The sequence below is a fragment of the Cetorhinus maximus genome, chromosome 2, assembly GCF_964194155.1.
Source record: "Cetorhinus maximus chromosome 2, sCetMax3.hap1.1, whole genome shotgun sequence".
NCBI classification, from domain to species: Eukaryota; Metazoa; Chordata; class Chondrichthyes; order Lamniformes; family Cetorhinidae; genus Cetorhinus; species Cetorhinus maximus.
The window spans coordinates 195,281,217-195,308,229 of record NC_135880.1 but is presented as its reverse complement, the minus strand read 5'-3'; the positions used below and the strand labels follow the sequence as shown (position 1 = coordinate 195,308,229).

The following is a 27,013-nucleotide window of genomic DNA, read 5'->3' as shown; positions in this document are numbered from 1 at the left end:
TTGCTTACAAAGTGGTAATAATCACACTTCAAAAGCAACTGATTAGCTGTAAAATGCTTGGAGTTATCCTGAGATTATCAAATTCAATGCAAGGCTTCTCTTTTCAAATTGACAGAAACAGGACACCAAAGTGCTCTGCAATATACTAATCGATACCAGGATAACACATTGTGCCAGACCACGTTATCACACAGAATCACAGGATCTTTACAGTGCAGACGAAGGCCATTAGGACCTTCGAATCTGCACTGGCTCTATGAAAGAGCATTCCAACTAGTCCCATGCCCCTGCCTCATTCCCGTAACCTTGCATATTCTCTCTTTTCAGATAGCAATCCAATTCCCTTTTGAATACCTCAGACTTATCTAGAACCCTCTCAGACTTTTCTAGAACAATTGTACGCTATCAGTCTGATCTAGAACTAATCATTACATTATTTAGCATCGCACTTACCTAGAACATGGCAAAACCTTGCATACTGCATTACACTATGCAGTATCACACAATATTTTAAACCAAACAATATTTAGACAGTACAACATACCATCCAATTTCTTTTTAAAGTTGAGCAACTATGTTAAAAGGCCAAGGCCTAGAGTGTAGCAAATGAGCATGTTTGAAAAAGGTAAACAAAGACAAGATAAACCAAACCAAACTTGGATTTGATAAAGAAGAGTGGGAGTATGCTGCACCAGATCCCACTGAACTAGAGCATGTGTGTTATTTTACATAGTATCATAAACAACACAGGTATCGGGAACATGCAGTGAATAAATTTCATTTAAAAAGCAATAATGAATTCAAGTAACCAATGAATGTTCAGCAACTAAATAATGAAAAACTCATGAAGTAAATTACAGATGCATGGAAACACATTGAATGAAACTAGGTAATATTATGTAAAGAAAGATAACTGGAAATATGAGTTTGGTTAGAATGACTTTCAAGAAGTGAGCTCATCTGTTGCTTTCAGATGCTGATGGGGATGCAGTAAATTTCCAGTAGATCATTAAACGCTATGACCACTGACCTTTCTAATCTGTTTAAAGACCTCCGGATCCACATTAGCGAAGATATTGCATTCTGGCTGAGAGAGAATCTGGAAGGCGACGGCACAGTGATGATTCTCCAGAGGGGAAATGTCATTGTATCGGACAGCAAGCTCAGTGCGGGCATTAATTTGGTATCTGAACAACATTTGGAAAGCAGACACCTCACTCAAGGCTTCACAATCTGATCTAGGTTATGTCTCAAACATAGTCTAAACAATCCTAAGTTCCAGAGTGAACATTTAAAATGCATCTGATTTGTACTTTTGATTTGGTATCCCCAAATATATTCACAATGTGGAACACAGTGTTCAATCCACACAATGCCTCTGCGTAATACACTGCACAATTCATGTAGCTCCCCATGTAGGTGTGAAGAGAAAAGCCAAGACTGTAGAGCAGAGCAGCAACTTGGGTAAAAATCTAGCAGATTGTATCAGGTAGGGACAGAGAGTTTAACTATGGTAATAGGACAATAAGCAAAGGTCACATTGGAGAAAAATGGTAAAAAAGTTAAAATTAAATGTGCAAAGCATTTGTAACTTTTTTTTAATATTCGTTCATGGTATGTGGGCTTTGCTGGCTTGGCCAGCGTTTATTGCCCATCCCTAATTGAGAGTCACATGAGGGGCCAGACCAGGTAAGGACAGCAGATTTCCTTCCGTAAAGGACATTAGTGAACCAGCTGGGCTTTTACGACAATTGGCAATGGTTTCATGGTCATCATCAGACTTTTAATTCCGGATTTTTAAAATTGAATTCAAATTAAAATCAAACAATATACTATGCCACTGCCTCCCCCATAGATACATGGATGAATACATAGATAGATGAATTAATGGCACAAATAGAGATAAGTGGGTTTGATCTAGTAGCCATTTCTGAGTTGTGGTTGCAAGGCGATCAAAGTTGGGAACCAAATAATCCAGGATACTTGACTTATAGAAAAGCTGGGCAGAACAGAAAAGGGGATGAGGTAGCCGTGATAATAAAGGATAACATAAAGGGTGAAAGGATCTGAGCTCAGAAAATCAGGATGTAGAAGCAGTGTAGCTGGAGCTAAGAAATAAATAAGCATCGAAAACTCCGGTGGGATTAGTTTATACGCTCTCTAAAAGTAATCATAATGTTGGACAGACTGTAATTCAGGAAATTAGAGGAGCATGTAACAAGGGCAAGTAATAATCCTGGGGGACATTAATCTTCATATAAATTGGGCAAACTAAATTAACAAAAGCGCTCAGAGGAAGAGTTCATGGAATGTATTTGAGACAATTTTCTAGAGAAAAATGTTCTAGAAAACAAGGTATTTTAGATCTAAGATTGTGTAATGAAGGCAGGGTTAATTACTGATATTATATTAAAGAATCCCCTGGAGAAGGATGATCATAATATGATAAGCTTTCATATTAAGATTGAGAGTAATGTGGTTAAGTCCAAAAACTAGGGCCTTAAATTTAAACAATGTCAGTTATGAGCTGTCAGTTGGCTGACGTAGGTTAGGAAATTAGATTAAAAGCTATGACGGTAAATAAGCAATTAAATAATTTCAGTAAAATAATTCATCATTCTCAACAAATATACATTCCTTTCAGGAGTAAAAACTCCAATGGAAAAGTGGGACAGTGACAGCTGATTAGAGAAATTAAGAATAGTGGTGGCTTAAAAAAGAGCATTACAATTTTGGCAAAGAGTGGGTTTTAAAAATAGCAAAGGAAAGCCAGGAAAGAGAAAATAGGATGAGAGCAAATTAGCAAGAATATTAAAAGAAATTTAAGGGCTTTTACAAGTATGAAAAAAAGGAAGATATTAGTGAAAGTAGCTGTAAACAAATATTTTGTATCTGTCTTCACAGCAAAAGACACAAAGAACACACCAGAATGTGTGGGGAAGCAAAGTTCTAGTGAGAATGAGGAACTTAAAAATAATTAATATTACTAATGAAAAAGTACTGGAGAAATAATGGGACTAAAAGCTTATAGACCTGATCACCTACATCCTAGTGTTTTAAAAGAGGTAACTGTAGAGAACATAGATGCAGTGGTTTAGATCTTCCAGAGTTTCCTACATTCTGAAGAAAACAGAGAACTATACGCCAGTTAACCTGACATGAGTAATAGGGAAAATGCCAGAAACTATTATTAAGGACCTGGTAACAGGGCACTAAGAAAAATCACAATATGATTAGGCAAATTCCAAATGGTTTTATGAAAAGGATATCATATTTCACAAATCTATTAGCGTTTTTTGAAGTTGTAATCAGTAGGGTAGATAAGGAGGAATCAGTAGATGTAATATATTTGGATTTTCAGAGGGCATTTGATAGGGAGACAAGATTAGGACTCATGGGATTGGCGTTAATATATTAGCATGGATTGAGAATTAGTTAAGGGACGGACACAGAATAAGAATTAACAGGACATTTTCAGGCTGGTAGGGTGTAACTCATGGAATGCTACAAGGATCAGTGCTTGGGCCTCATCTATTTATAATCTATGTCAACAACTTAGCTGAGGTGGCCAAGTGCATTATATCTAAGTTTGCTGATGATACAAAGCTCAGTGGGAAAGTAAGCTATGAGAAGAATGCAAATAAGCTACATATGATTAAGCAGAAAAGTGGAGTATAATGTGGAGAAATGTGAAATCATCCACTTTGGTAGGAAGAATGGAAAAGCAGAAGATTTCTTAAAAGATAAGATGCTAGTTGGTGTTCGTATGTAGATAATGTTGGTAAGCAAAGGGTTTTGGGTGTCCTTGTACACAAATCACAAAGTTAACATCCAGGTTCAGCAAGCAGTTAGGAAGGTAAATGGTATGTTAGCCTTTACTGCACGGGGATTGGAGTATTAGAGTATTAGAGTAAGGAAATCTTGCTGCAATTATGTCAGGCTTTTGAGAGGTCACACCAGAAGCACTGTGTATGGTTTTGGTCTCCTTATCCAAGATTGATTCCTGGGATGAGTTGGCTATCCTATGAAGGGAGATTGAGTTTTGGAAGAATGAGAGATGATCTCACTTAAATATATAAAATTCTTAGAGTGCTTGACAGGGTAGATGCTGAGCAGCTGTTTCCCCTGGCTGGAGAGTCTAGGACTAGGGTTCATAGTCTCAGGATAAGGGCAGGCCACTTTGGACTGAGATGAGGAGACATTTCTTCCCTTTAAAGATTGTGAATCTTTGGGACTTCCTATCTCCAGAGGCTGTGGATGCTCAGTTGTTCAGTGTATTCAAGACTGAGATTGATAGATTTTTGGGCTCTAAAGAAATCAAAAGACATGGGGATACGGCGGGAAAGTGGAGTAGATGCAATGTTCAACCATAACACTATTGAATAGCATTGCAGATTCGAGGGCCCACTCCTGTTCATTTTTCTTATGTTCTTTTGATAACACTGTGCGGTGCACACAGCTACCTGTGTGATGTAGTGTGCGGTACACACAGCTTCCTGTGAGATGCAGTGCGCGGTACACACAGCTCCCTATGTGACGCACTATGTGGTACACACAGCTCCCTGTGAGACACAGTGCGCGGTATATAGAGCTCCCTGTGTGACACACTGCATGGTATACACATCTCCCTGTGTGACGCAGTGTGCGGTACACACAGCTCCCTGTGTGACGCAGTGCGCGGTACACACAGCTCCCTGTGTGATGCAGTGTGCGGTACGCACATCTTCCTGTGTGACGCAGTGTGCAGTACACACAGTTCCCTGTGCGACGCAGTGTGCGGTACACACGGCTCCCTATGTGATGCAGTGCGTGGTACACACAGCTCCCTGTGTGACGCAATGCGCGGTACACACAGCTCCCTGTGTGACGCAGTGCGCGGTACACACAGCTCCCTGTGTGACGCAGTGCGCGGTACACACAGCTCCCTGTGTGACGCAGTGCGTGGTACACACAGCTCCCTGTGTGGCACAGTGTGTGGTACACACAGCTCCCTGTGTGACACAGTGTGTGGTACACACAGCTCCCTGTGTGACGCAGTGTGCGGTACACACAACTCCCTGTGTGACTCAGTGCGCAGTACATACATCTCCCTGTGTGACTCAGTGTGTGGTACACACAGCTCCCTGTGTGACGCAGCATGCGGTATGCACAGCTCCCTGTGTGACGCAGTGCGCGGTACATACAGCTCCCTGTGTGGCGCACTGTGCAGTACACGGGGAGCTCCCTGCATAACACATTACTCAAGTTGTACAGTTTTTCTCATGTTAACAAGCAAATGCTAGACAGTAAATGCTCATCAATCTGCAGGCCAGTAGTTACAGATTGTTATTTTACAATCATACTCACGCATTGTTATATCCAGGGTGATCCAGGTCATGGCAGATAGCTCCAGTCATTAAGATCACCAAATCTGTCAGAGTGAGTTTCTCCTGTTCATGTACAATGAAAACAAGGTGATTCAGTTAATATTGAAAATTAGGAGCTCATTTTTTTCAACACTGGAGGCTGGGTCCAATTCCAGTTCAGACACAGGGATTGAAGGTTCCCTCTTTCTCAACATACTTAGAAGGGCATATACCATGAAATGATGTGGTGGTTTAAGTTGTTGGTACAATCAAAGCACAAGCCGCAACACTGATACAAAAGAACATGCATCCATTGGACACATGCACCATTCAACACATGCACCACTGAGTATATGAACCATTAGGCACACCTCCATTCAGCACGCATACCACTGGGGCACAGGCACCACTCTGCACCCATGCAGACATGCACAGCTACTCAAAAGCTGTTTTTGTGACTGGCCGGGATTCTGCTGTCGGGGTTGCGGCGAGCCAGCCATTTTGGCGGGATCCTGCAGACCGCTCTGATATTGGGAAAGGTCCATGTATGTCAACACAGGCAGATAGGCTAAGGGCCACCCATAGCTGGAATCTAGCTCGCCTGCGTGATTTGTTTCTGCCACATTTTAAAAGTAAATGAGTAAAAAGAAATGTCATTTCCTGACCACTAAATAATTCTGGTCTCTAATCAGAAAGATGCAGCAATTATTCCTGGTGGCTTAAACAGCTACCTGTTGGGTGTTTGTCACCAATGCCACCCTTGGAACACCACCTCATAATGTGTGACTCTATCTTCCGATACCATCTTGCTTATATTAATATATTGCCTCCAGAAGCAGAATTGTGACTACCTGGTTGTGTCCAACCCGCTTCTGAGCAACATTGGAAATGGTCGCTAGGGCAGCCCACATTGCCCATCAAGGCCAGTCTGAAGTATGATGCAGGTGCAACCCTCTGCTCTTCCTTTGTCTTCTATTATTCTAGGTGTTGCTTCTTTGAATCCCAACAATAATGCACTTTGTTAGATAGGGTGCAGAGTTTGTTGAACCAGAAATGCAGAGCTGCTTTGCTTCCAGCTGCTAAACAACACTATATGCCAACACCCATATCTGTTGGACCACAGTTACTTTTATTTATTGAGCCACTGCTCTCCACCTTATGTGGAGTTCAGACTGGAGCTTAACAAATTGAACTGTAGAAATGTCCTAATAAAATTACTTAGAATTTACAGCACAGAAACAGGCCATTCAGCTCAAATGATCTGTGCTGGTGTTTATGCTCCACATGAGCCTCCTGCCAACCCACTTCAACTAACCCTGTCACCATGTCCTTCTATTCCTTTATCCCGCAGATATTTATCTACCTTCCTCTTAAATGCATTAACGCTATTTGCCTCCACCACTCCTTTTGGTAGCAAGTTCCATGTTCTTACCATTCTTTGGGTGAAGAAATTTCTCCTGAATTCCTTACTGTATTCATTGGTAACTATACGCCAATAATTTGTTTCTGTCTCACTCAACCATGTCCACTACTTCACTTGAACTTGGTAATGAAAAGGCTATTTCCCAAGTTAAGTTTAAAACTCCCATTACAAGTGCAAATATATACAAAGGGGGCCGTATTCACCAAAGGTAGCCCTTACTCCTGAGCTCGTGACCAGGAAAGAGGGAATGCAATCACAGGGTGTAGTCATGATAGTATTCAATCTAGGCTTCAATTTTTCACCCACCTGAAGGTTGCACAGATGGATCATACCATACATCATCTGGGTCACACAGAAACAGTGTCGGAAATTGTGGAAAGGATTATTCCGGTAGTTCTCCTGAATGCTGAGCTGGAAGCACAACATTAAAAAGAGGTCCAATTACTACAAGTGGGAACAAGTGGCATTTTTGTCAATATTTCACCTGTCCTCTAAATCTAGATCTTTTGTTGGAGATATGGCTCCACAGGCACTGGTGCTCTGGCACCTCATCTAAATGGTCATCCTGCAGTCTAGACTTCTGAGTCTAGACTGTTAGCAAGGGTTATGTTTGAAAGGGAGGTAAAGGAGAAAGATAAAGATAAAGAAAAAAAGAGGCGTTAGTGGTGATCTTTCAGGAATCACTGGAGTCAGGGAGGGTCCCAGAGGACTGGAAAATCGCTAATGTAAGCCCCCTGTTTAAGAAGGGAGTGAGGCAAAAGACGGGAAATTACAGGCTGATTAGCCTGACCTTGGTCTTTGATAAGATTTTAGAGTCCATTATTAAGGATGAGATTTCAGAATACTTGGAAGTGCATGGTAAAATAGGGCAAAGTCAGCATGGTTTCATCAAGGGCAGGTCATGCCTGACAAATCTGTTAGAATTCTTTGAGGAGGTAACGAGTAGGTTAGACAAAGGAGAGCCAATGGATGTTATCTACTTGGACTTCTAGAAGGCCTTTGACAAGGTGCCGCACCGGAGGCTGCTCAGTAAGATAAGAGCCCATGGTGTTAGAGGCAAGGTACTAACATGGATAGAAGATTGCCTGTCTGGCAGGAGGCACAGAGTGGGGATAAGGGGGTCCTTCTCAGGATGGTGGCCGGTGACTAGTGGAGTTCCGTAGGGGTCAATATTGGGACCACAACTTTTCACTTTATACATTAATGATCTAGATGAAGGAATTGAGGGCATTCTGGCTAAGTTTGCAGATGATACAAAGATAGGTGGAGGGACAGGTAGTATTGAGGAGGCGGGGAGGCTGCAGAAAGATTTGGACAGGTTAGGAGAATGGGCAAAGAAGTGGCAGATGGAATACAACATGGGGAAGTGTGAGGTCATGCACTTTGGTAGGAAGAATAGGGGCATAGACTATTTTCTAAATGGGGAGAGAATTCAGAAATATGGAGTGCAAAGGGACCTGGGAGTCCTAGTCCAGGATTCTCTTAAGGTTAACTTGCAGGTTGAGTCGGTAGTTAGGAAGGCAAATGCAATGTTGGCATTTATTTCGAGAGGACTAGAATATAAAAGCAGGGATGTGCTGCTGAGGCTTTATAAGGCTCTGGTCAGACCACATTTAGAATATTGTGAGCAATTTTGGGCCCTGTATTTCAGGAAGGATGTGCTGGCCCTGGAGAGGGTCCAGAGGAGGTTCACGAGAATGATCCCAGGAATGAAAGGCTTAACATATGAGGAACATATGAGGACTCTGGGTCTATACTCGATGGAGTTTAGAAGGATGAGGGGGGAATCTGATTGAAACTTATAGAATACTGAAAGGCCTGGATAGAGTGGACGTGGGGAAGATGTTTCCATTAGTAGGAGAGACTAGGACCCGAGGGCACAGCTTCAGAGTAAAGCGAAGACCTTTTAGAACAGAGATGAGGAGAAACTTCTTTAGCCAGAGAGTGGTGAATCTATAGAATTCATTGCCACAGAAGGCTGTGGAGGCCAGGTCATTGAGTGTATTTAAGACGGAGATAGATAGGTTCTTGATTGGTAAGGGGATCAAAGGTTACGGGGAGAATGTGGGAGAATGGGGTTGAGAAACTTATCAGCCATGATTGAATGGCGGAGCAGACTCGATGGGCCGAATGGCCTTATTTCTGCTCCTATGTCTTATGGTCTTATGGTCTTATAAAGAATTTAGGGTGGGTTTGTCAGAGAGAGGCACTAGTCATGGCCAACAAAGCAGTTGAACAAAGAGAAAGGGATGCACAGCTACGTATGGACACTACAAAGAATGCGTTGGTTGAAAAAGACATGACCTAAAAAGAGATGCAGAGACAAGCAGATGAAGAGACAAACACTGGAAAGAAACAGGTCAGTGGGAAACGTAGGCACAGCTTGTCTTACTGATCTGTCAGGAGCATCTGTCTGAAATACCTTCTCAGTTTAGTTCATCAAACATTGCGCGGTGAAGCCTGTTTATAATGGACATTTGCCATTGACTTCAACTATGCAGTTGACAGCTTGAATAATCCAGAACTGTCACTAGACGGTCAATACAGAGATGGGGCCTTCCAGTGTGGTTTGAGCTTTAAGACTAGTCAGCTTCCTTGACAGGTTAAATAGTACATGCAATGCCCAGTGTGGTACTGAGAAAAATTCCTAACTCGGCTCTGGCAGGAAGCATATACTGACTGGCTAACAGAGGCTGGGATTTCTGTGAAAAGCAACAGGGAATTCAGGAATGTGCCAGACATGGAAAAGTGCAGCTTAGTGCCTCATGCGAAGAATGATGCCTCTGACAATTCAGCTCTCCCTCAGTGTTGCACCAAACATCAGTCCAGGTGGCAGCTCAGGTCCTAGGTTAGGCCTTGAACCCACACTGACTGACTCAGAGGGGAGAGCACTATTGACAGAGCAAAGCTGACCCCTGAAGGAGAAATGAAGCAAATAAAACCAGTTTTATCTGCCTGAGATTTGATACTAATTTGTGGCAAAAATCCCAGAATGTGGCCAATGCTGATCCTTTAACTAAAGAGAACTGTTATTTAAAAGTGGGATTGTTGGGATGCATGCAGCAAGCCTTGTCAGGAGCTTATACATTCAAATATATCATAATGACCAAAGAACTGAGGGGTTCGGGGTTGGGGGGTGGTGGGGTGTGCGGGCAGGGGGACGAGAAGCAATTCATTTATGCAGTAAGTTGTGGTGATCTGGAATGCACAGACTGAAAGGGGTGATGAGAAAAGATTCAACAGTAACTTTCAAAATGGAATTGGAAATGTATTTGAAAAGGAAAGATTTTCAGGCTGTGGAGAAGGAGAAGAGGAATGGGACTAATTGAATAGTTCCTTCAAAGAGCATGATGGACTGAATGGCCTCCTATTGTGCTGTATCATTTTATAATTATTCCTCTTTAAAATATTCAGTATTGAGGACGAGAATGAGAAAATACAATCCAAGGAGAAGTTGTAGGCTAATTTTGCTTTAAACTGTACTACATTTATAACAGAGTTAAGTGGCACTCAGTGATGTATTCATGTATGGGGACCTTCTGGGTCAATGAATGTTAGAGCCACTTGACCTGTGGGCTCTGTGAAAAGCATCAGTGTTGGTTAGAAGATTATAAAAAATGTACAAGGGTATCTCCTTAAGGAATCTACAATATCTCTAAACAAACTTGGGCAAACTGTTTCACCCCTTGGCAGCCTACACAACACAGATTGACCTTCAGTTTCACAGCGAATCTCCTGAAAGCCACTTCCTATAGCCTACAAAACGGTTTAGATGTTGATAAAGCTCCTTCTACTCTGAGTGGCTAACGACTTAAGTCTAGTGTGAAGGGAGCACCCCCTACTGTTCCAGTATGACATTTCTCCATTTCCTACATCAGTTGTATTGATGTGGCTGTCAGTTAGTTCCAACAACTCAAACACACCAGGGGCTGGTTTAAGATTTCATCTCATTTCACGTAGTGCCCCTCATAACCAACAGAACACCCGAAACATTAGCAATGTGTTGGTCACAGAAATGAAAGGCCAGCACATATCCCAGTTTCCCCATTAGGAACATTATGAACTTCTCCAAACCACCCTATCAGCTTGTGTCTCACCAGTAGATACTGTATGGAGTTTGAGTTCTGTGCACTGGTACGGATCTCTTCCAGCCCTTCAATCCTGTCAATGCAGGTGGGCAGCGTAATCACGTTCTCTGCTTACATTGTTCCATCGATGCAGAGTAATAACTGACTTTGTATGCAAGTTTTAATTATTGGGATGGGGAGACTTTTGTTAACTTTCATGGACCACCACCTGTTCCAAGCTGTGATATTGACCATCCTTTGCCTCAAGAGCAGCAAACTTACCAGCCAGCGTTTCAGTATGATGGGGTTCATGTTAAACTCGTCCACCAGTCCCAGATCATGGTACATGTACTCCAGACAGCTAAGCATCTGCCAGTGACAATAAAACAGTTACTCCAGGTTTGAACATGCTGTGTGCTAAATTTGATGTTACAAACAGCTATCACTGTCTATATTAAATGTTCCCACACCTGAGATTTCAGTGGAGACATTCACCAACTTAAAGTTAAAACACCAGTCAAAGGAATGACACACAAACACTTTTGTACGGCATACCCAGAAGAAGTCCTGCTGGTCAATCATTCTACCAAGGGTAACCTTTACCATATTAGATTATCTTCTGACAGTAATGGTCCTATTGGACATGGTCCTCTATTGCGCAGGTACTGAGGGGAGGGACACTAAAAGTATCCTTGGATTTCTCCTGGTTACCTTCAGCAGTGCGGTGCAGAGACTGTGAGGAAAATAGCTTCCACCATCAGTAGGGTTGCCAACTCTCCAGGATATAGAGACTAATCTCCAGGACCCTGCTGTGAACAACCCGGGAGAAAAATCACTGGGGCAATTGAGTAATAGAAGACTCTATTAGTTTCCCAATTGGCGTGCGAGGGTGGTGCGATGCGAGTATGGACATGTTGGGTGACCAATGGCAGAATTGCAGGCTTGTAGGCAGGAGGTCATGTGATGACCTTTCCAGGAAAATGTCCAGAGTTGGTAACATTAACTACTAGGCATGTACAGCACGTCCACCACTGATCTCTCAGCCCAGCATTGTACTTTTTTCTCAAATTGTATTGTACAGGCAACATTGTAATGACTGTCCATGTAGGATTTACATGCCAGAGTTATGAGGAAAGATTGGAGAGACTTAAGTTCGAGTTGTTTCAGACGTGATCATATGGGACTTAATAAGGTTGTAAATACGACAGAAAGGGTTAATTACTGCTTTACTTTAAAGTAACAGTGGGAGAAGGACAAGGGGACGCTGGTTCAAGTGAAAGGTAACTTCAGACTGATATCAAAAGGTTTTTCCTATACAGAGTGGACTCCAAGGGAGTAGTGGCGCAGAAAGCCATGGAATTATTCATGAAACAATGCAGAATTTTTCTGGGTGGATGTGTTAAGATGGTCCGAATGGTCCTCATCATCCATAGGTATCTTGTGATATGTGATCATTCCTATTACTGAAACTGCGATATAAAAATGGGGCCATTTTGGCATAACAGAAACTGACACAGTTACTGTTTCACAACATAAATACGAGCATTGGACAGAAGACCGAAAATCTCCTGAATGTGATTGTTTAGAGCTATTAATCTGCTCCATCTTGTCTCTCCTTTAGGATGACAGAGTCTCTGTAATAAAGTGACTATCACTGAGCTTTTTCATTTTAACTCATTGATCTGTGCCCAGTACATCAGCGACCAGCAGTGCCCCAGAAAAGGCAGCTTCACAGTACCTCATTGTACTCCCAGTGCCAGACATCAAAGGTTGGCTTCTTCAGTGCTTCAATGGTCTCCTGAGATAGTGTGTACTGTCAAAACAGTGAACAGGTGTCTCATTTAGAAAAGCAATAAGGATAAAACAAGGCCAGTAATCAATTTCTCCCACAAGACCTAGAAATGTGGCAATGCCTGTAGGTGTTTTATTGTACATTCGCTCATCAAGGTGAAGGGAACACACATCTGGGAAATAGAATATTTGCCGCATCTGGTCCAGCTTAAGGGGGATCACTATCTACATCAAAGAAAGCAAACTACATTCTAGACTCTTGCACATTCCCCACTCCCTTCGCTCCACCATTGGTGGCCATATCTTTAGCCGACTAGTGTCCAAGCTCTGGAATTCCCTAGTCTGATTTTTTTTTTTTTAAAAACACATCTCTATCTCTCACTTCTATTTTAAAATGCTTCAGAAAACCTACTGCTTAATCAAATATCTCCTTATGTAGCTCAGTGCCAAATGTTAAACACTGCTTTGAAACACCATATTACTCTACTATGTTACAGGTGCCATATAAGTTCAAGTTGTGCTCTAGGAGGGTTTTAGTACTGGAAGAAGTTACGGAGATAGGGACAGACAAAGCATAGAGGGATTTAAAAGCAAGGATGAACATTTTAAAATTGGTACATTACTGAAATGGGAGTCAATGTAGGTCAGAGTGCACAGAGCTGATGAGTGTATGGGACTTGTGCAAATTAGTATACAGGCAGCAAAGTTTTTGATGAGCTTGGAATATGGGTTGGGGGGGTGGTGGTAGATTCGATTAGATTAATTTGTAAAATCTGCTGCTTCAGGTAAAAAATTACTTTTCTGTGTTGTGTGTTGTACAGCTGAGCTCCCACAAGGTGGCACATCAATGTTGTGTTTCAACTTCCACATTGCAAATTCTGGGGTAGGATTTTCACCCCAATATGGGAGCTGAAACAAAGGTGGATGGGCATGTAATTTTGCACCATTGGCCAGCATGGCATTTCCCCAGAGGCCAGATTGGGGGTGGAATGCTTCTTGCCTGCCAGTTATCAGAGGCTGATCACTTCTGCCCACCCCCATCCCATACCTGGCTACAGCTGCGTCCGTAGACTACCCTGTGACCTGGCAGCTGGGGCCATTTATAATTTCGTATTTTTTTTTTAAAGTTGTTGAGAGGGCACATCAAGATGGAGGTGCCTTCTCTCTCCCTTACCTGCAACAGCAGGCTGCAGCCCCTTCTGTGCTGGAGGGTCATCTGTGGGGAATCCAGCTTAGAGAGCCTGTTCACTGTCACTGGATGGCAAGTGAGCCCTTTGGCCCCTATTAACCAATCAACCCAAAATCACTCTGGGGTGACCGCTCCCAAAAGTGTGGAGTTGGGGCCCACAATTGACTTTGGTGCTGACCCAAAATGCAAAAAGCCTGTTTCTGGTCTTTGAAACAGACTCGCCACTTTTACATGTCCCGCAAAAGTCAAGAAAAATAACATTGACTTTCTCGTTCACCGAGACTTGGACAAAGAGGCATAGACAGAAAAGATTCCACATGTAGGTGAGAGAAAGACCGAGGCTGCTCTCTTAAATTGAGTAGTTATATTACTGGTATCATTCTAAACTGGTGGAAATGCATTTCATGTGGGATTGTGTGTTCCACTAGGGAATTGTACATTTCATGTGGGATGGCACATTTCACGGGGGATACTCCATGCGCAGAGAATTCATGACAAATTAGTCACTACAGAAGTGCAAAGTAATTGAGACATTGGAAACAAAAACAAAAATACCTGGAAAAAACTCAGCAGGTCTGACAGCATCTGCGGAAAGGAATACAGTTAACGTTTCGAGTCTGTATGACTCTTCAATAGAACTAAGGAAAAATAGAAAAGAGGTGAAATATAAGCTGGTTTAAGGCGGGGGGGGTGGTGGGATAGGTAGAGCTGGATAGAGGGCCAGTGATAGGTGCAGTTCCTCTGACATGTCTTCCTTCTTCCTTAACCGAGGTTTTCCACCCACAGTGGTTGACAGGGCCCTCAACTGTGTCCGGCCCATCTCCCGCGCATCCGCCCTGACACCTTCCTCCCCCTCCCAGAAACATGATAGGGTCCCCCTTGTCCTCACTTATCACCCCACCAGCCTCCGCATTCAAAGGATCATCCTCTGCCATTTCCGCCAACTCCAGCATGATGCCACCACCAAACACATCTTCCCTTCACCCCCTCCCCCGGCGGCATTCTGCAGGGATCATTCTCTCCGGGACACCCTGGTCCACTCCTCCATCACCCCTTACACCTCAACCTCCTCCCATGGTCCCATGGCACCTTCCCACGCAACTGCAGAAGGTGCAACACCTGCCCCTTTACTTCCCCCCTCCTCACCGTCCAAGGGCCCAAACATTCCTTTCAAGGGAAGCAGCATTTCACTTACACTTCCCTCAAATTAGTCGACTGCATTCGCTGCTCCCAATGCAGTTTCCTCTGAGAGACCAAACGCAGACTGGGTGACCGCTTTGCATAACACCTTCGGTCTGTCTGCAAGCATGACCCAAACCTCCCCGTCGCTTGCCATTTCAACACACCACCCTGCTCTCATGCCCACATGTCCATCCTTGGCCTGCTGCAAAGTGAAGCTCAACACAAACTGGAGGAACAGCACCTCATCTTCCGACTAGGCACTTTACAGCCTTCCGGACTGAATATGGAGTTCAACAGCTTTAGATCATGAACTCTCTCCTCTATCCCCACCCCCTTTCTGATCCCCCCTTTTCCAATAATTTATATATATTTCTTTTCCCACCTATTTCCATTATTTTTAAATGTATTTCCATCCATTGTTTTATCTCTACCTTTTAACCCATTTCGATCCCTTCCCCCCACCCCACCCCCACTAGGGCTATCTGTCCCTTGCTTGTCCTGCTTTCTACGCTTAATGTCACCATTAGCACATTTCTTAGCTAATATCACCACCGTCAACACCCCTTTGCCCTTTAGTTTATGACATCTTTTGACAATCTCCACCTATCACTGGCCCTCTGTCCAGCTCTACCTGTCCCACCCCCCTTAAACCAGCTTATATTTCACCTCTTTTCTATTTTTCCTTAGTTTTGACGAAGAGTCATATGGACTTGAAACGTTAACTGTGTTCCTCTCCGCAGATGCTGTCAGACCTGCTGAGTTTTTCCGGGTATTTTTGTTTCGGATTTCCAGCATCCGCAGTTTTTTGCTTTTATCTTAATTGAGACATTGGGTCTCATTTTAACTCTTAAGTGAATGGATTTTGAATGTTAAAATCTCATCCATTATGCCATCAGCAGATGATGCCAATAGTTGAAACACAAAACAACCTTGGTTTCCTCCAGCCCGTTATTCAATGCATCATCAGTTTTGTAAATCCTTACAAGTGGCCAGGTTTAATCTGGTGAGAGAGTCTGAGTCCCAGTGAGAAAGGGATCATTGACTAATAAAATCCAGTAGATTTAGATTAACCTCACTGCCAGCTGCAGAAAAGCCAGATTACAAAAGCCAGCTCCCCAGCAGGGCAGCATACTGGTGATAATATAAGATTTGAGGGTTTTTTTGAAAAAAAATGTTTATTCACACATCCCACTCGAGACTTGACCACATAGTCTAGGCTGACACTTCAATGCAGCACTTATGAAGTGCAAGAGTATTGGGGAATTGGAGCTGCTGTGTTTCCAAAGAGATATTCAGCTTCCAAAGTGATCCTGTCTGCTCTCTCAAGAGAGATGTAAAAGTTCCTAAGGCATTTTTTTGAAGAATAGAGGAATTCTCCCAATGTCCTGGCCAACATTTGTTCCCCAACTAACACCCAAAACAAATTATCTGGTTATTTATTTCGTTGCTGTTTGTGAGCTCCTACTGTGTGCAAATTGATGTTACCTGCAAAACAGCAATGACTACACTTCGAAGGTGCTTAATTTCCATAAAGTGCTTTGGGATATCCTGAGGCCACAAAAATAACACAAGTAACAGAGAGGGTTGATAAGGGTAGAGCAGTTGTTGTGCATATGGATGTTCATGAGATATTTTACAAGGTACCAGTTAGTAGATTTGTTAGGAAAGTTAATGTCCATGAAATTAAAGGGACAGCGGCAGTATGGACACAAAATTGGCTAAGGGACAAAAGGCAAAGTATAGTGAACAGTCATCAGACAGGAGAAAAGTTTGCAGTAGTGTTTCCCCAGGGTCAATGTTGAGACCACTGCCCCTTTTGATATATAGCCATGACTTAGAATTGGGTATACAGGAGGCGGTGGTGTAGTGATATTGTCACTGGACTAGTAATCCAGAGATGCAGGGTAATGTTCCGGGACCTGGGTTGAATTGAATAAAAACCTAGAATTAAAAGACTAATGATGACCATGAAACTATTGTCAAAAATGCCCCTTTAAGGAAGGAAATCTTCCGTCCTTACCTGGTCTGGCCTACATGTGACTCCAGACCCACAGCAGTGTGGTTGATTCTTAAACGCCCTCTGAAATGGCCTAGCAAGCCACTCATTCATAGCAAACTGCTGAAAAGTCTCAAAAGGAATGGCCCTAACAGCACTGTTGGGTGTATCTATACCACATGGATTGCAGCAGTTCAAGAAGGCAGCTCACCACCACCTTCTCAAGGGCAATTAGGCATGGGCAATAAATGCTGGCCGAGCCCACATCCCTGAATGAAGTTTAAAAAAAATTATGGGATGTGGGCATCGCTGGCTAGGCCAGCAGTTATTGAAGCAGCTGAAGATGTTTGGGCCTAGGATGCCACCCTAGACTCACCACCACCTTCTCAAGGGCAGTTAGAGATGGGGCAATAAATACTGGCCTAGCCAGCGATACCCACGTCACATGAATGAATAGAAAAAAAATACAGGGCACAATTTCAAAGCCCACAGATGAGACAAAATTCAGAAATGTAATGAACAATGAGAAGGATAGTCAGAGATGTTAGGAGGACACAGTTAGACTGGTGAAATGAGCAGAAACATGATAGATGAAATTTAACGCAGAGTTGTAGGAATTTTGGTAGGAAGAATGAGGAAGGGAAATATAAACTAAATTGTATAATTTTAAAATGGTTGTATGAACCAAGAGGCTATGGGAATCTTTGAAGGTGGCAGTACAAGCTGAGAAGGCTGTTAAAATAGTAATTATTATGGCCTTATTAATAGGCGCATGGGGTACAAAAGCAAGAACGCTATGTTAAACCATAACTGAAGTAATGTGAATAATTCAGGGCACCACTTAAGGGAAGATGTCAAGGCCTTAGAGGAGATTTACTAGAATGGTACCAAGAATGAGGAACTTCAGTTATGTGGAAGGACATTTTTTAATTAGAAAAAGGGATTGTGATGGAACACTCTCCACTTGCCTAGATGAGTGCACCTCCAACAAAACTGAAGAATCTCGACACCATCCAGGACAAAGCAGCCCGCTTGATTGGCACCACATCCATCACGTTCAATATTCACTCCCTCCAACACCAACACACAGTGGCAGCAGTGTGTAGCATCTATAAGAGGCACTGCAGCAACTCATCAAGGCTCCTTCAACATCATCTTCCAAACCCGTGACCTCTAATGCCTCAAAGGACAAGGGCAGCAGATGCATGGGAACACCACCACCTGCAAGTTTCTCTCCAAGTCACACACCATCCTGACTTGGAAATAGATCGCTGTTCCTTCACTGTCGCTGGGTCAAAATCCTGGAACTCCCTACATCACATAGACTGCAATGATTCAAGAAGACAGGTCATTACCACCTTCTCAAGGGCAATTAGAGATCGGCAATAAATGCTGGCGTAGCCAGTGACACTCACTTCCCATGAATGAATAATAAAATGAGTAGAGATGCTTTGGTTGTTCTCCTTAGAGCAGAGACGTTTAAGGGGAGGTTTGATGTAGGTGATCAAAATCAAAAAAAGTTCTGATAGAACTGATAGGGAGAAAATGTTTCCATTAATAGAAGGGACGGTAACCAGAGGACACAGATTCAAGGCAATTGACAAAGGAACTAGAAAGCGACATGAAAATATTTTTTCATTTGTTCATGGGATGAGGGTGCTGTTGGCAAGGCCAGCAATTATTGCCTATCTCTTTATGCAGCAAGTTGTAGTGATTTGGAATGCACTATCCGAAAGGAGAGAGAAAGGAAATTCAATAGTTACTTCCAAAAGTGAATTATGTAAGTAGGTGAAGGGAAAAATAAATTACAGGGTTATGGAGAAATAGTTGGGGAGTTGGGACTAATTGGATAACTCTGCCAGAGGGCCAGAACAAGCATGATGGGCTGAATGGCATTCTTCTCTCATGTATCATTCTACAAAAAGTGCTATATAAATGCAGATCTTTCTTTTCTTCCTTTGTACGCGCTTCATGAAGCCATTGTATATTTTGATGATTTGGTGCTTGTGGAAGGAGTACACAGGTAGATTTCGAATCCCTGGAGAGGTTGTAATATGAACAATGGAGGTTTAAGCAGCAATTTGCTTAATATTAGTCACTGATTTAGAGCTTCATTTGGATTGGAGGACTTGGGACTGCTGCCTGTTTGTGGTCTTGCTTGTTAGGGGCAACACCAATGAATGTGGACTGGGAACAATTTTGAGATTAGAATTCTATGATGCAGTGAAGCAATGTCCTGTAATTAGAAAGACTTAAATGGCTTCCCAATGGTTCAGTGGTAAATTCACTTGGTAACTCTTTCGAGTTATCAACAGATTGCATGTAACTCTTTCGAGTACATTCACAGTTCTTGGTTTCTGGGAGTTGGACATGAACCCACAACCTTCTGATTCAAAGGCGAGGGTGCTATGAACTGAGCCACAGCTGACACCTCAAATTCACTTGGTACCTGTACTGAACCATAGAGATCAGGAAGGACTAGTGTTCAGTTCCTGATTTGCATTAAATTATCTGTTATTACCTGCGGAACCCAGGAGATAATATAATTGACTTCAGTGTCCTGGACCTTCAAGGGAGATCTCAGCTGGGTCCTGCTCCCATTCCATATAAAGAGGTGAAAGTAACTGCCCTCAAGATCAAAGGACCATTTGACTGGCTGTGGCATCAAGGAGCCCTAACAAAATTGAAATCAATGGATATCAGAGGAAATCTCTCCACTGGTTGAAGTCATAACTAACACAAAGGGAGATGGTTGTGGTTGTTGGAGACCGTAATCTCAGCCCCATGCAGGCTTTTGCTGCAGGGGTTCCTCAGGGCCATGTCCTAGGCTTAACCATCTTCAGCTGCTTCATTAATGATCTTCCCTCCATCATAAGGTCAGAAGTGGGGATGTTCACAAATGCAATGTTCAGTACCATTCATGACACCTCAGATACTGAAGCAGTTCCTATCAACATGCAACAATTCCTGGGAAACATTGAGGCTTGGTCTGGTAAATGACAAGTAACATTCACCCCACACACGTGCCAGGCAATGACCATCTCCAGCAGGAGAGAATCCAACCATCTCCCCTTGACATTCAATGGCACTACCATCGCTGAATTCCCCACTGTCAATATCCTGGAAGTTACCATTGACCAGAAACTGAACTGGACCAGCCATATAAATACTGTGGCTACAAGAGCAGGTCAGAAGCTGGGAATTCTGCAGAGAGTAACTCACCTCCTGACTCCCCAAAGCCTGTCCACCATCTACAAGGCTCAAGTCAGGAGTGTGATGGAATACTCCCCACTTGCCTGGATGAGTGCAGCTCCTACAACACTGAAGAAGCTGGACACCATCCAGGACAAAACAGTCTATTTGATTGGCCCCTCATCCACTCTCTCCAAAACTGACACACAATGGCAGTTGTGTGCGTCATAAGATCAGAAGTAAGGATGTTCGTTGATGATTGCACAATGTTCAGCACCATTCACGACTCCTCAACACTGAAGTAGTCCATGTCCAAATGCAGCAAGACCTGGACAATATCCAGGCTTGGGCTGACAGGCGGCAAGTATCATTCGCGCCACTAAAGTGCCAGGTAATGACTATCTCCAAGAAAAGACAACCTAACCATCGCCCCTTGACATTCAATGGCATTACCATCACTGAATTCCCCACTTCAACATCCTGAGGTTACGATTCACCAGAAATTGAACTGGACTAGCCATATAAATACTGTGCCTACAAGAGCAGGTCAGAGGCTAGGAATCCTGCGGCGAGTAACTAACCTCCTGACTCCCCAGAGCCTGTCCACCATCTACAAGGCACAAGTCAGGAGTGTGATGGAATACTCTCCACTTGCCTGGATGAGTGCAGCTATCACGACACTCGAGAAGCTCGACACCATCCAGAACAAAGCACTCCATTTGTTTGGCACCCCATCCACCACCTTCACCATTCGCTCTCTCCACCACTGACACACAGTGGCAGCTGTGTGCATTAGCTCACCAAAGCTCCTTAGGCAGCATCTTCCAAACCCACAACCTCTACCACTTAGAAGGACAAGAACAACAGATGCATGGAAACACCACCACCTGCAAGTTCCCCTCCCCCTGACTTGGAAATATATTGCCGTTCCTTCAATGCCACTTGGTTAAAATCCTGAAACTCCCTTCCTAACAGCACTGTGGGTGTACCTACACACAGGGACTGCAGCGGCTCAAGAAGGCAGTTCACCACCACCTTCTCAAGGGCAATTAGGGAAGAACAACAAATGTCGGTCTTAACAGTGACCCCCCACATCCCATGAAAGAATAAAATAAATCGCTGCTAGATGTCTATAGATAGAGTTGTGTGATGCCATCCACAGTCAAATAACCCACTGAAGATCAATGTCTAGGCTCATAGAGAGAGTGTGTTGAAGAGTCATACGGACTCGAAACGTTAACTGTGCTCCTCTCCGCAGATGCTGCCAGACCTGCTGAGTTTTTCCAGGTATTTTTATTTTTGTTTTCTCAGAGAGTGGTCACTTCATACTGATAGCTGGCACCAAAGGAAAGCAGATCCAACCATAAGGCAAGGGAGGAAACAAAGTGAGAAAGTTTAGAAAGGAGGGAAAACGCAGGAACTCCTGGTTTAACTCCTTGGACTGTCCTGGAGTTCATTTAACTTGAAGCATTCTACCGACTGGCACTAATTGTTCTCCCATAGACCAACAGACAAAGGGTTATGTCAAACGAACTCAAAAGGTGGTTGCTAATGTATATTCATTGAATGTTCTCTGTCAAGTTCAGGTGCTGAATGCTGGTAAACATTTAGTAGTAACATTTGATAGTTTAAGAGTGTGAGAGACTTGCAAGGTTCAGAAAACAAGTGCAGAATTTTTCGCCCAGTGTGCGGGCACGTGCCCGACACGCTCGAGTGTGAAATAGCGCGTGATGGCATCGGGTGAGCATTCCGATGTCATCATGAACTCGCGCGGTATTTTCGGTGGGTGCGCGCGTGTGCCGGAGCCGTGCCCGCCATTAATTGAGAGGCCAGTTAAGGCCGTTAAAAAGTCAATTGACGCCAACTTTTCATTGACTGTATGATTTTGTGCTCGTCCCACGGGCAGACGGCTGGCCGACAATTTCAGAAACCTCATCCATGGGCGGATAAAAGGGGTCAGCAGCATTGCCAGTGTGAATAGTGAGGAGTTTGGTAGCTAGTTTGCTGCTGGTGATTTATTGGTATATGGCAGCTTCATCTCTGTTCAGGGCTTTATTGTTAGCATTTCCAGGCTTCATTTCAGGACTCCTTGGTGTCTCCAAGGACCCCGGAGAATTCAGACCGTGTAGACTCTTCCACGTATCAGACAGGCTTCCGTTACCCTGGTAATGGGGATTGTGGTCTCCGCTGGAGGCACCTCCTCTATGGAGGAAGAGCGGGGCAGAAGGGAGAGGAGGACAGGCGCAGCTTCCAGGGGAGGGACCTGTGGGAGGAGAGGCGCAGGCACAGGGGGTGCAGGGCCAGCAGGAAGTCCAACGTGGAAGTAGCCACAGAAGCCGCCACTATCCTGCTGCCAGGGTTCACAGGCGGCGATGCAGCTACCTCAATATGTCTGAGGTGCAATGCCGAAGGAGGCTCCACCTCTCCAGGGAGACTGTGACCTCCATCTGTCAGATGATTGGGCCTGAGATCAGCTCCGACTGTGTGGGTGGACACCCCAAGCCAGTGGCTCTGAAGGTCACAGTGTCCCTCAACTTCTATGCCTCTGGCTCGTTCCAGGGGTCAGTGGGGAATCTGTGTGGAGTCTCCCAATCAGCTGTCCACAGTTGCGTCAAGCAGGTGACAGTGACAGAAGCTCTGTTCAGGTGGGTATTGACTTTCATTCATTTCTGTACGGATGAGGCCAGCCAGGCTGAGTGAGCCAGAGGGTTTGCAGCAATTGCTAGGTTCCCACATGTCCAGGGTGCCATCAACTGCACACGTGGCCATCAAGGCACCAGTGGGTCAGCCGGGTGCCTTCGTCAACAGGAAGGGCTTCCACTCCATGAACGTGCAGATAGTGTGTGATCACAGGATGCTGACTCTACAAGTCTGTGCAAGGTACCCAGGCAGCTCCCATGACGCATACATCCCGAGACATTCCCAGGTGCCGAGCTCTTCAGTGCTCCAGCCTGACTGGATCAATGGCTGCTGGGTTACAGGGTCTATCTGTTGAAAAGATAGCTCATGATGCCTCTCTGCCACCCAAGAACAGAGCAGCATTACAATTGGAGTCATGCCTCCACAAGGGCGGTGGTAGAGAGGATCATAGGTCTTCTGTAGACTTGCTTCTGATGCCTGGACCATTCGGGGGTAGCACTACAATACCCCCCAGAGTGGGTGTCACTGATCGTGGTTGCAAGCTGTGCTCTCCACAATCTGGCGCTGGCAAGAGGGGACCCACCGGAGGAAGAGGATCTTGACATAGCTCCTCAGGCCACAGAGGATGAATCCAGTAGTGAGTCAGAAGAGGAGCACGGTGAGGAGAACGCTGAGGGCATGGAGCCAGACCTCTGAAACCTCCAGGGAGGCAGGGACAGCAGGGACACCTTGCTCCAACTCTCCTTCAACTAGGCTGCCAAATAAGCGCTACCACCTCATGCCAGGGCTGCTGCCTCCATCCTGGATGTCTGAAATGGCCCTTTCCTTTGACCCCAAAGTCCGCACAGTGCCTGCGCAATAAAGTTTCAAGCCACCCACGTCCAGCATTACAGACTGAGGTACCCTGCACCAAATTAAATCAAAAAGGTGAAGCATGCTCAGGACATTACGACAAAAGAAAATTTATCTCATGTTGACAGTCAAAAAAAATTAACAGAACCCTCTCTGGTCTTCAGACCCAGACCAATTAAAATAAACAAAATATTGCACACAGAAAGTCACCCATGACCAGTCCCTCTTGTGCTCATGGTGCCTTAAACTTACATTTGAAAGTGCTACATCGTGGTGCCCGCCCCCCTCGCTGGCACCAGCATTGGAGGCTGACTGTGCTGTCCTGTTGACCTTGATGACCTTGGCGGTTGTCCTCTGGCCAGTGGAGCTGTGCTGGCCCCACCTGGAAGGGTGCAGCCAGTGCCATGGCTGGCATCTCCCAAGTCACTGCAGCCTTATCAGATGCCATGGTCACTGGCAGAGGGATGGAGGAGCTGCTGCAGTCATCCAGAGCGCCCTGAGAGGAGCCCGCAGAGACGACAGGCAGCTCATGCGCCAATGCAAGGTCGCTCCGGACCTCTCTGCTCACCATTGATGGACAGGCACCTAGCTGGGATACTGGTACCACATCCATCTCCCACACGGATACTGACTACCTGAGGTCAGTGTCTGTATGAGGGTTTGCAGATCTGACTGCAACCCCAGGAAACCCTGATTCTATTCCTGGAGCGGCCTCTTCATGAGAGTCTATCAATGGAGGAAGCAGTGCGCTCGGCCATGTGGGTCAACAAAGTGCTCAAGCTCTGCATGGACTCCTCCATAACGGAGACCATGGCACATGTACCCTCGTGGATCCCCATCAGATCGTCCCGCACATCTCATTGAACATCTAGCATCTGCCATCTAATGGATGACTCCAGAGGCCCATCATCTGCCTTCGACTGAGCATCATCCTGGTCTCCAGCAGTCCTCTGACTGAGGCTCCCTGGGCCTGCACTTCAAGTAAGTGTGAAATGCCCTCGCTGCTGTGCACCAACATTCTAGCCGACGATCTAATGCCCACTGAAGTGCTGATATCCGCGCTGGTGCCTCATTCAGAGAGCGGGTGTGATGCAGGTGCATCTGGAGTCTGGTGGTCCTCTAGCATCAGGGGTGGGTCTTCAGGGTCCTGCGATTGGGTGCATGGTGGCAAACCTAAGGGAGAACAATGACATGTGATTAGTTTAAGACATCACACTGTCACTGTGCAGGCCAGGCACCCTGGTGAGACAATGGAGCTCTGCATCATGGTGCCATCATCTTTCAATGATCAATGGGGACTCCAGTTTTGAGGCTCCCATCAATGATGAGACTACACAAGAATGCTTGCACCATCCGAAACTCTCCCCTCTGTGCACTGCACTTTTACCTTCGTCTGACGCCCCGGCCTATCTGCGGCCGAGTGACCGAGCTGCGTGCTGGCTCTCGAGCTCAAGGGCATCCTGCTCGTATCTGGTTAGGATTAGGAGGTTTGGGGAGCCTCCGCCTGTCCGCAACCTTTCAATGCTATTGTGGACTGTCTTCTCCTGAAAGGATAGAAGAGCATTGATGGAATACTCTCCAATTGCCTGGATTAGTGCAGCTCCCACAACACTCAAGAAACTTGACACCATTCAGGACAAAGCAGTCCGCTTGATTGGTACCCCTTCCACAAACATTCACTCCCTCCACCACTGACGCACAGTAGCAGCAGTGTGTACCATCTACAAGATACACTGCAAGTATTCACCAAGGCTCCTTCGACAGCACCTTCCAAACCCACAACCACTACCATCTAGAAGGACAAGGGCAGCAGACACATGGAAACACCACCACCTGGAAGTTCCCCTCTAAGCCACTCACCATCCTGACTTGGAAATATATCGCAGTTCCTTCACTGTCACTGGGTCAAAATCCTGGAACTCGCTTCCTAACAGCACTGTGGTTGTACCTACACCACATGGACTGCAGCAGTTCAAGAAGGCAGCTCACCACCACCTTCTCAAGGGCAGTTAGGGATGGGCAATAAATGCTGGCCCAGCCAGAGAAGCCCACATCCCGTGAATGAATTAAAAAAAAGTCCACTCTATCTGCAGCGCCATTGCAGCCTGGCCAACCCCACCTGAGGAACACCTCGTAGGGCACATCCAAGTTGTGGCCTTCGAGCCGCAGGGCACTCAGTCCAAGCAGCCAGGGCTCACCCCCTTGGCCAGCTCTGGCGTCATTGACAATTGGCACTCAGACTCTAATACCCCTGAGCTCCACAGGGGGATGGCCAGACTTTAACACTTCACCACACTGATCCATACCAACATGGTATTCACCCTTCCTGAGCGCAGCAGGCCGTTAAACCTCTCACACACTGGACCCACGTACACCGCACATCATGCCTGCTGACCAGCACTGCCATCTCCTCCCAAGCTCTTTTTGTTAGGTGCGGTGGCCTCCTCCTTCCATCCCTGGGGACAAGGGTGTCCCTCCTGGCAGCCACCTCCTCCAGGAGGACCGCGAGGCACTCATCAGTAAAACAGTGGGCCAAGCGCCCACCTGACCTGCCCTCCCTTCTGGCGTCTGCAGCCACATAAAAATCCATAATTTTTACTCTCCTGCTGACAACACCGAAGATGTCTTCGTCACCGCAGCCTTCAAGAGCCTGACTGTGCCGGTTTTAAACCGGCCGCCATTGGAACTGGCAGCTGACAGGCTCCCGGCCCCGCCCCTGCCCCTGCCCACCCCTTCCTGACCATTGGGGAGCCGCCGTTCACGCTTGGCAGGCCAAAATTGGCCTGCTAGTGTGAAATTGCGGTTGGGAGCCGATTGCGGGCGGCCGGCCATTTCCCAGCCACTCCTGCCCATTGACCTCAAAATTCTGGCCCAAAAGTTCACATAGCTACCTATTACGTTTCAATTAGATCAATCCCTCCTTTGTGATTCTTTCTCATCCATACTTTTCTCAGGAACAATCGTTTAAAAAAGGGCCTTTACAGCACTTTTTGTGGATGGGAAGAAACGACTGCTTCCTTTGACTCCAGAGCTTAATCCGTTCCGTGGGATCGGACCTTCCCCTCCATTCAAAGAGCTCTCCCTGGGATTGGGGATTGGACTATCCCTCTGCTCGGGGATCAGGACCACCTCCGCCCGCCCTCCCACCACCCAACCCTCCACACTTCCAGTAGCAGCTGCAGGCCTCCTATCTGAGGCTGCAGCTGAGGCCTGCTCCCTACCAGGGCAGGAATCCTGAACTGCCGGGTTACCTGAGTAAAACCCCACCTGCGCCTCCCTAAATAATTCGCCTGTCCAGATCTAGGCAACTCTCTCACACACCAACACACTGGTGTC

At 45.3% G+C, this 27,013-nt stretch overlaps 1 protein-coding gene across 1 annotated transcript in view; it reads right to left on the bottom strand.

Moving 5' to 3' along the window:
- The window catches only part of LOC144668940 (high affinity cGMP-specific 3',5'-cyclic phosphodiesterase 9A-like), a 93,184-nt gene that overhangs the window by 18,204 nt on the left and 47,967 nt on the right, over positions 1 to 27,013 (bottom strand). The window contains exons 9-13 of the mRNA XM_078531435.1: positions 12,574 to 12,648; positions 11,118 to 11,204; positions 7,075 to 7,179; positions 5,347 to 5,429; positions 1,031 to 1,187 (exon numbers count right to left, since the gene is read on the bottom strand). Coding sequence (XP_078387561.1) covers positions 1,031 to 1,187; positions 5,347 to 5,429; positions 7,075 to 7,179; positions 11,118 to 11,204; positions 12,574 to 12,648 — 507 coding nt within the window. The remainder of the gene's footprint in view (positions 1 to 1,030; positions 1,188 to 5,346; positions 5,430 to 7,074; positions 7,180 to 11,117; positions 11,205 to 12,573; positions 12,649 to 27,013) is intronic.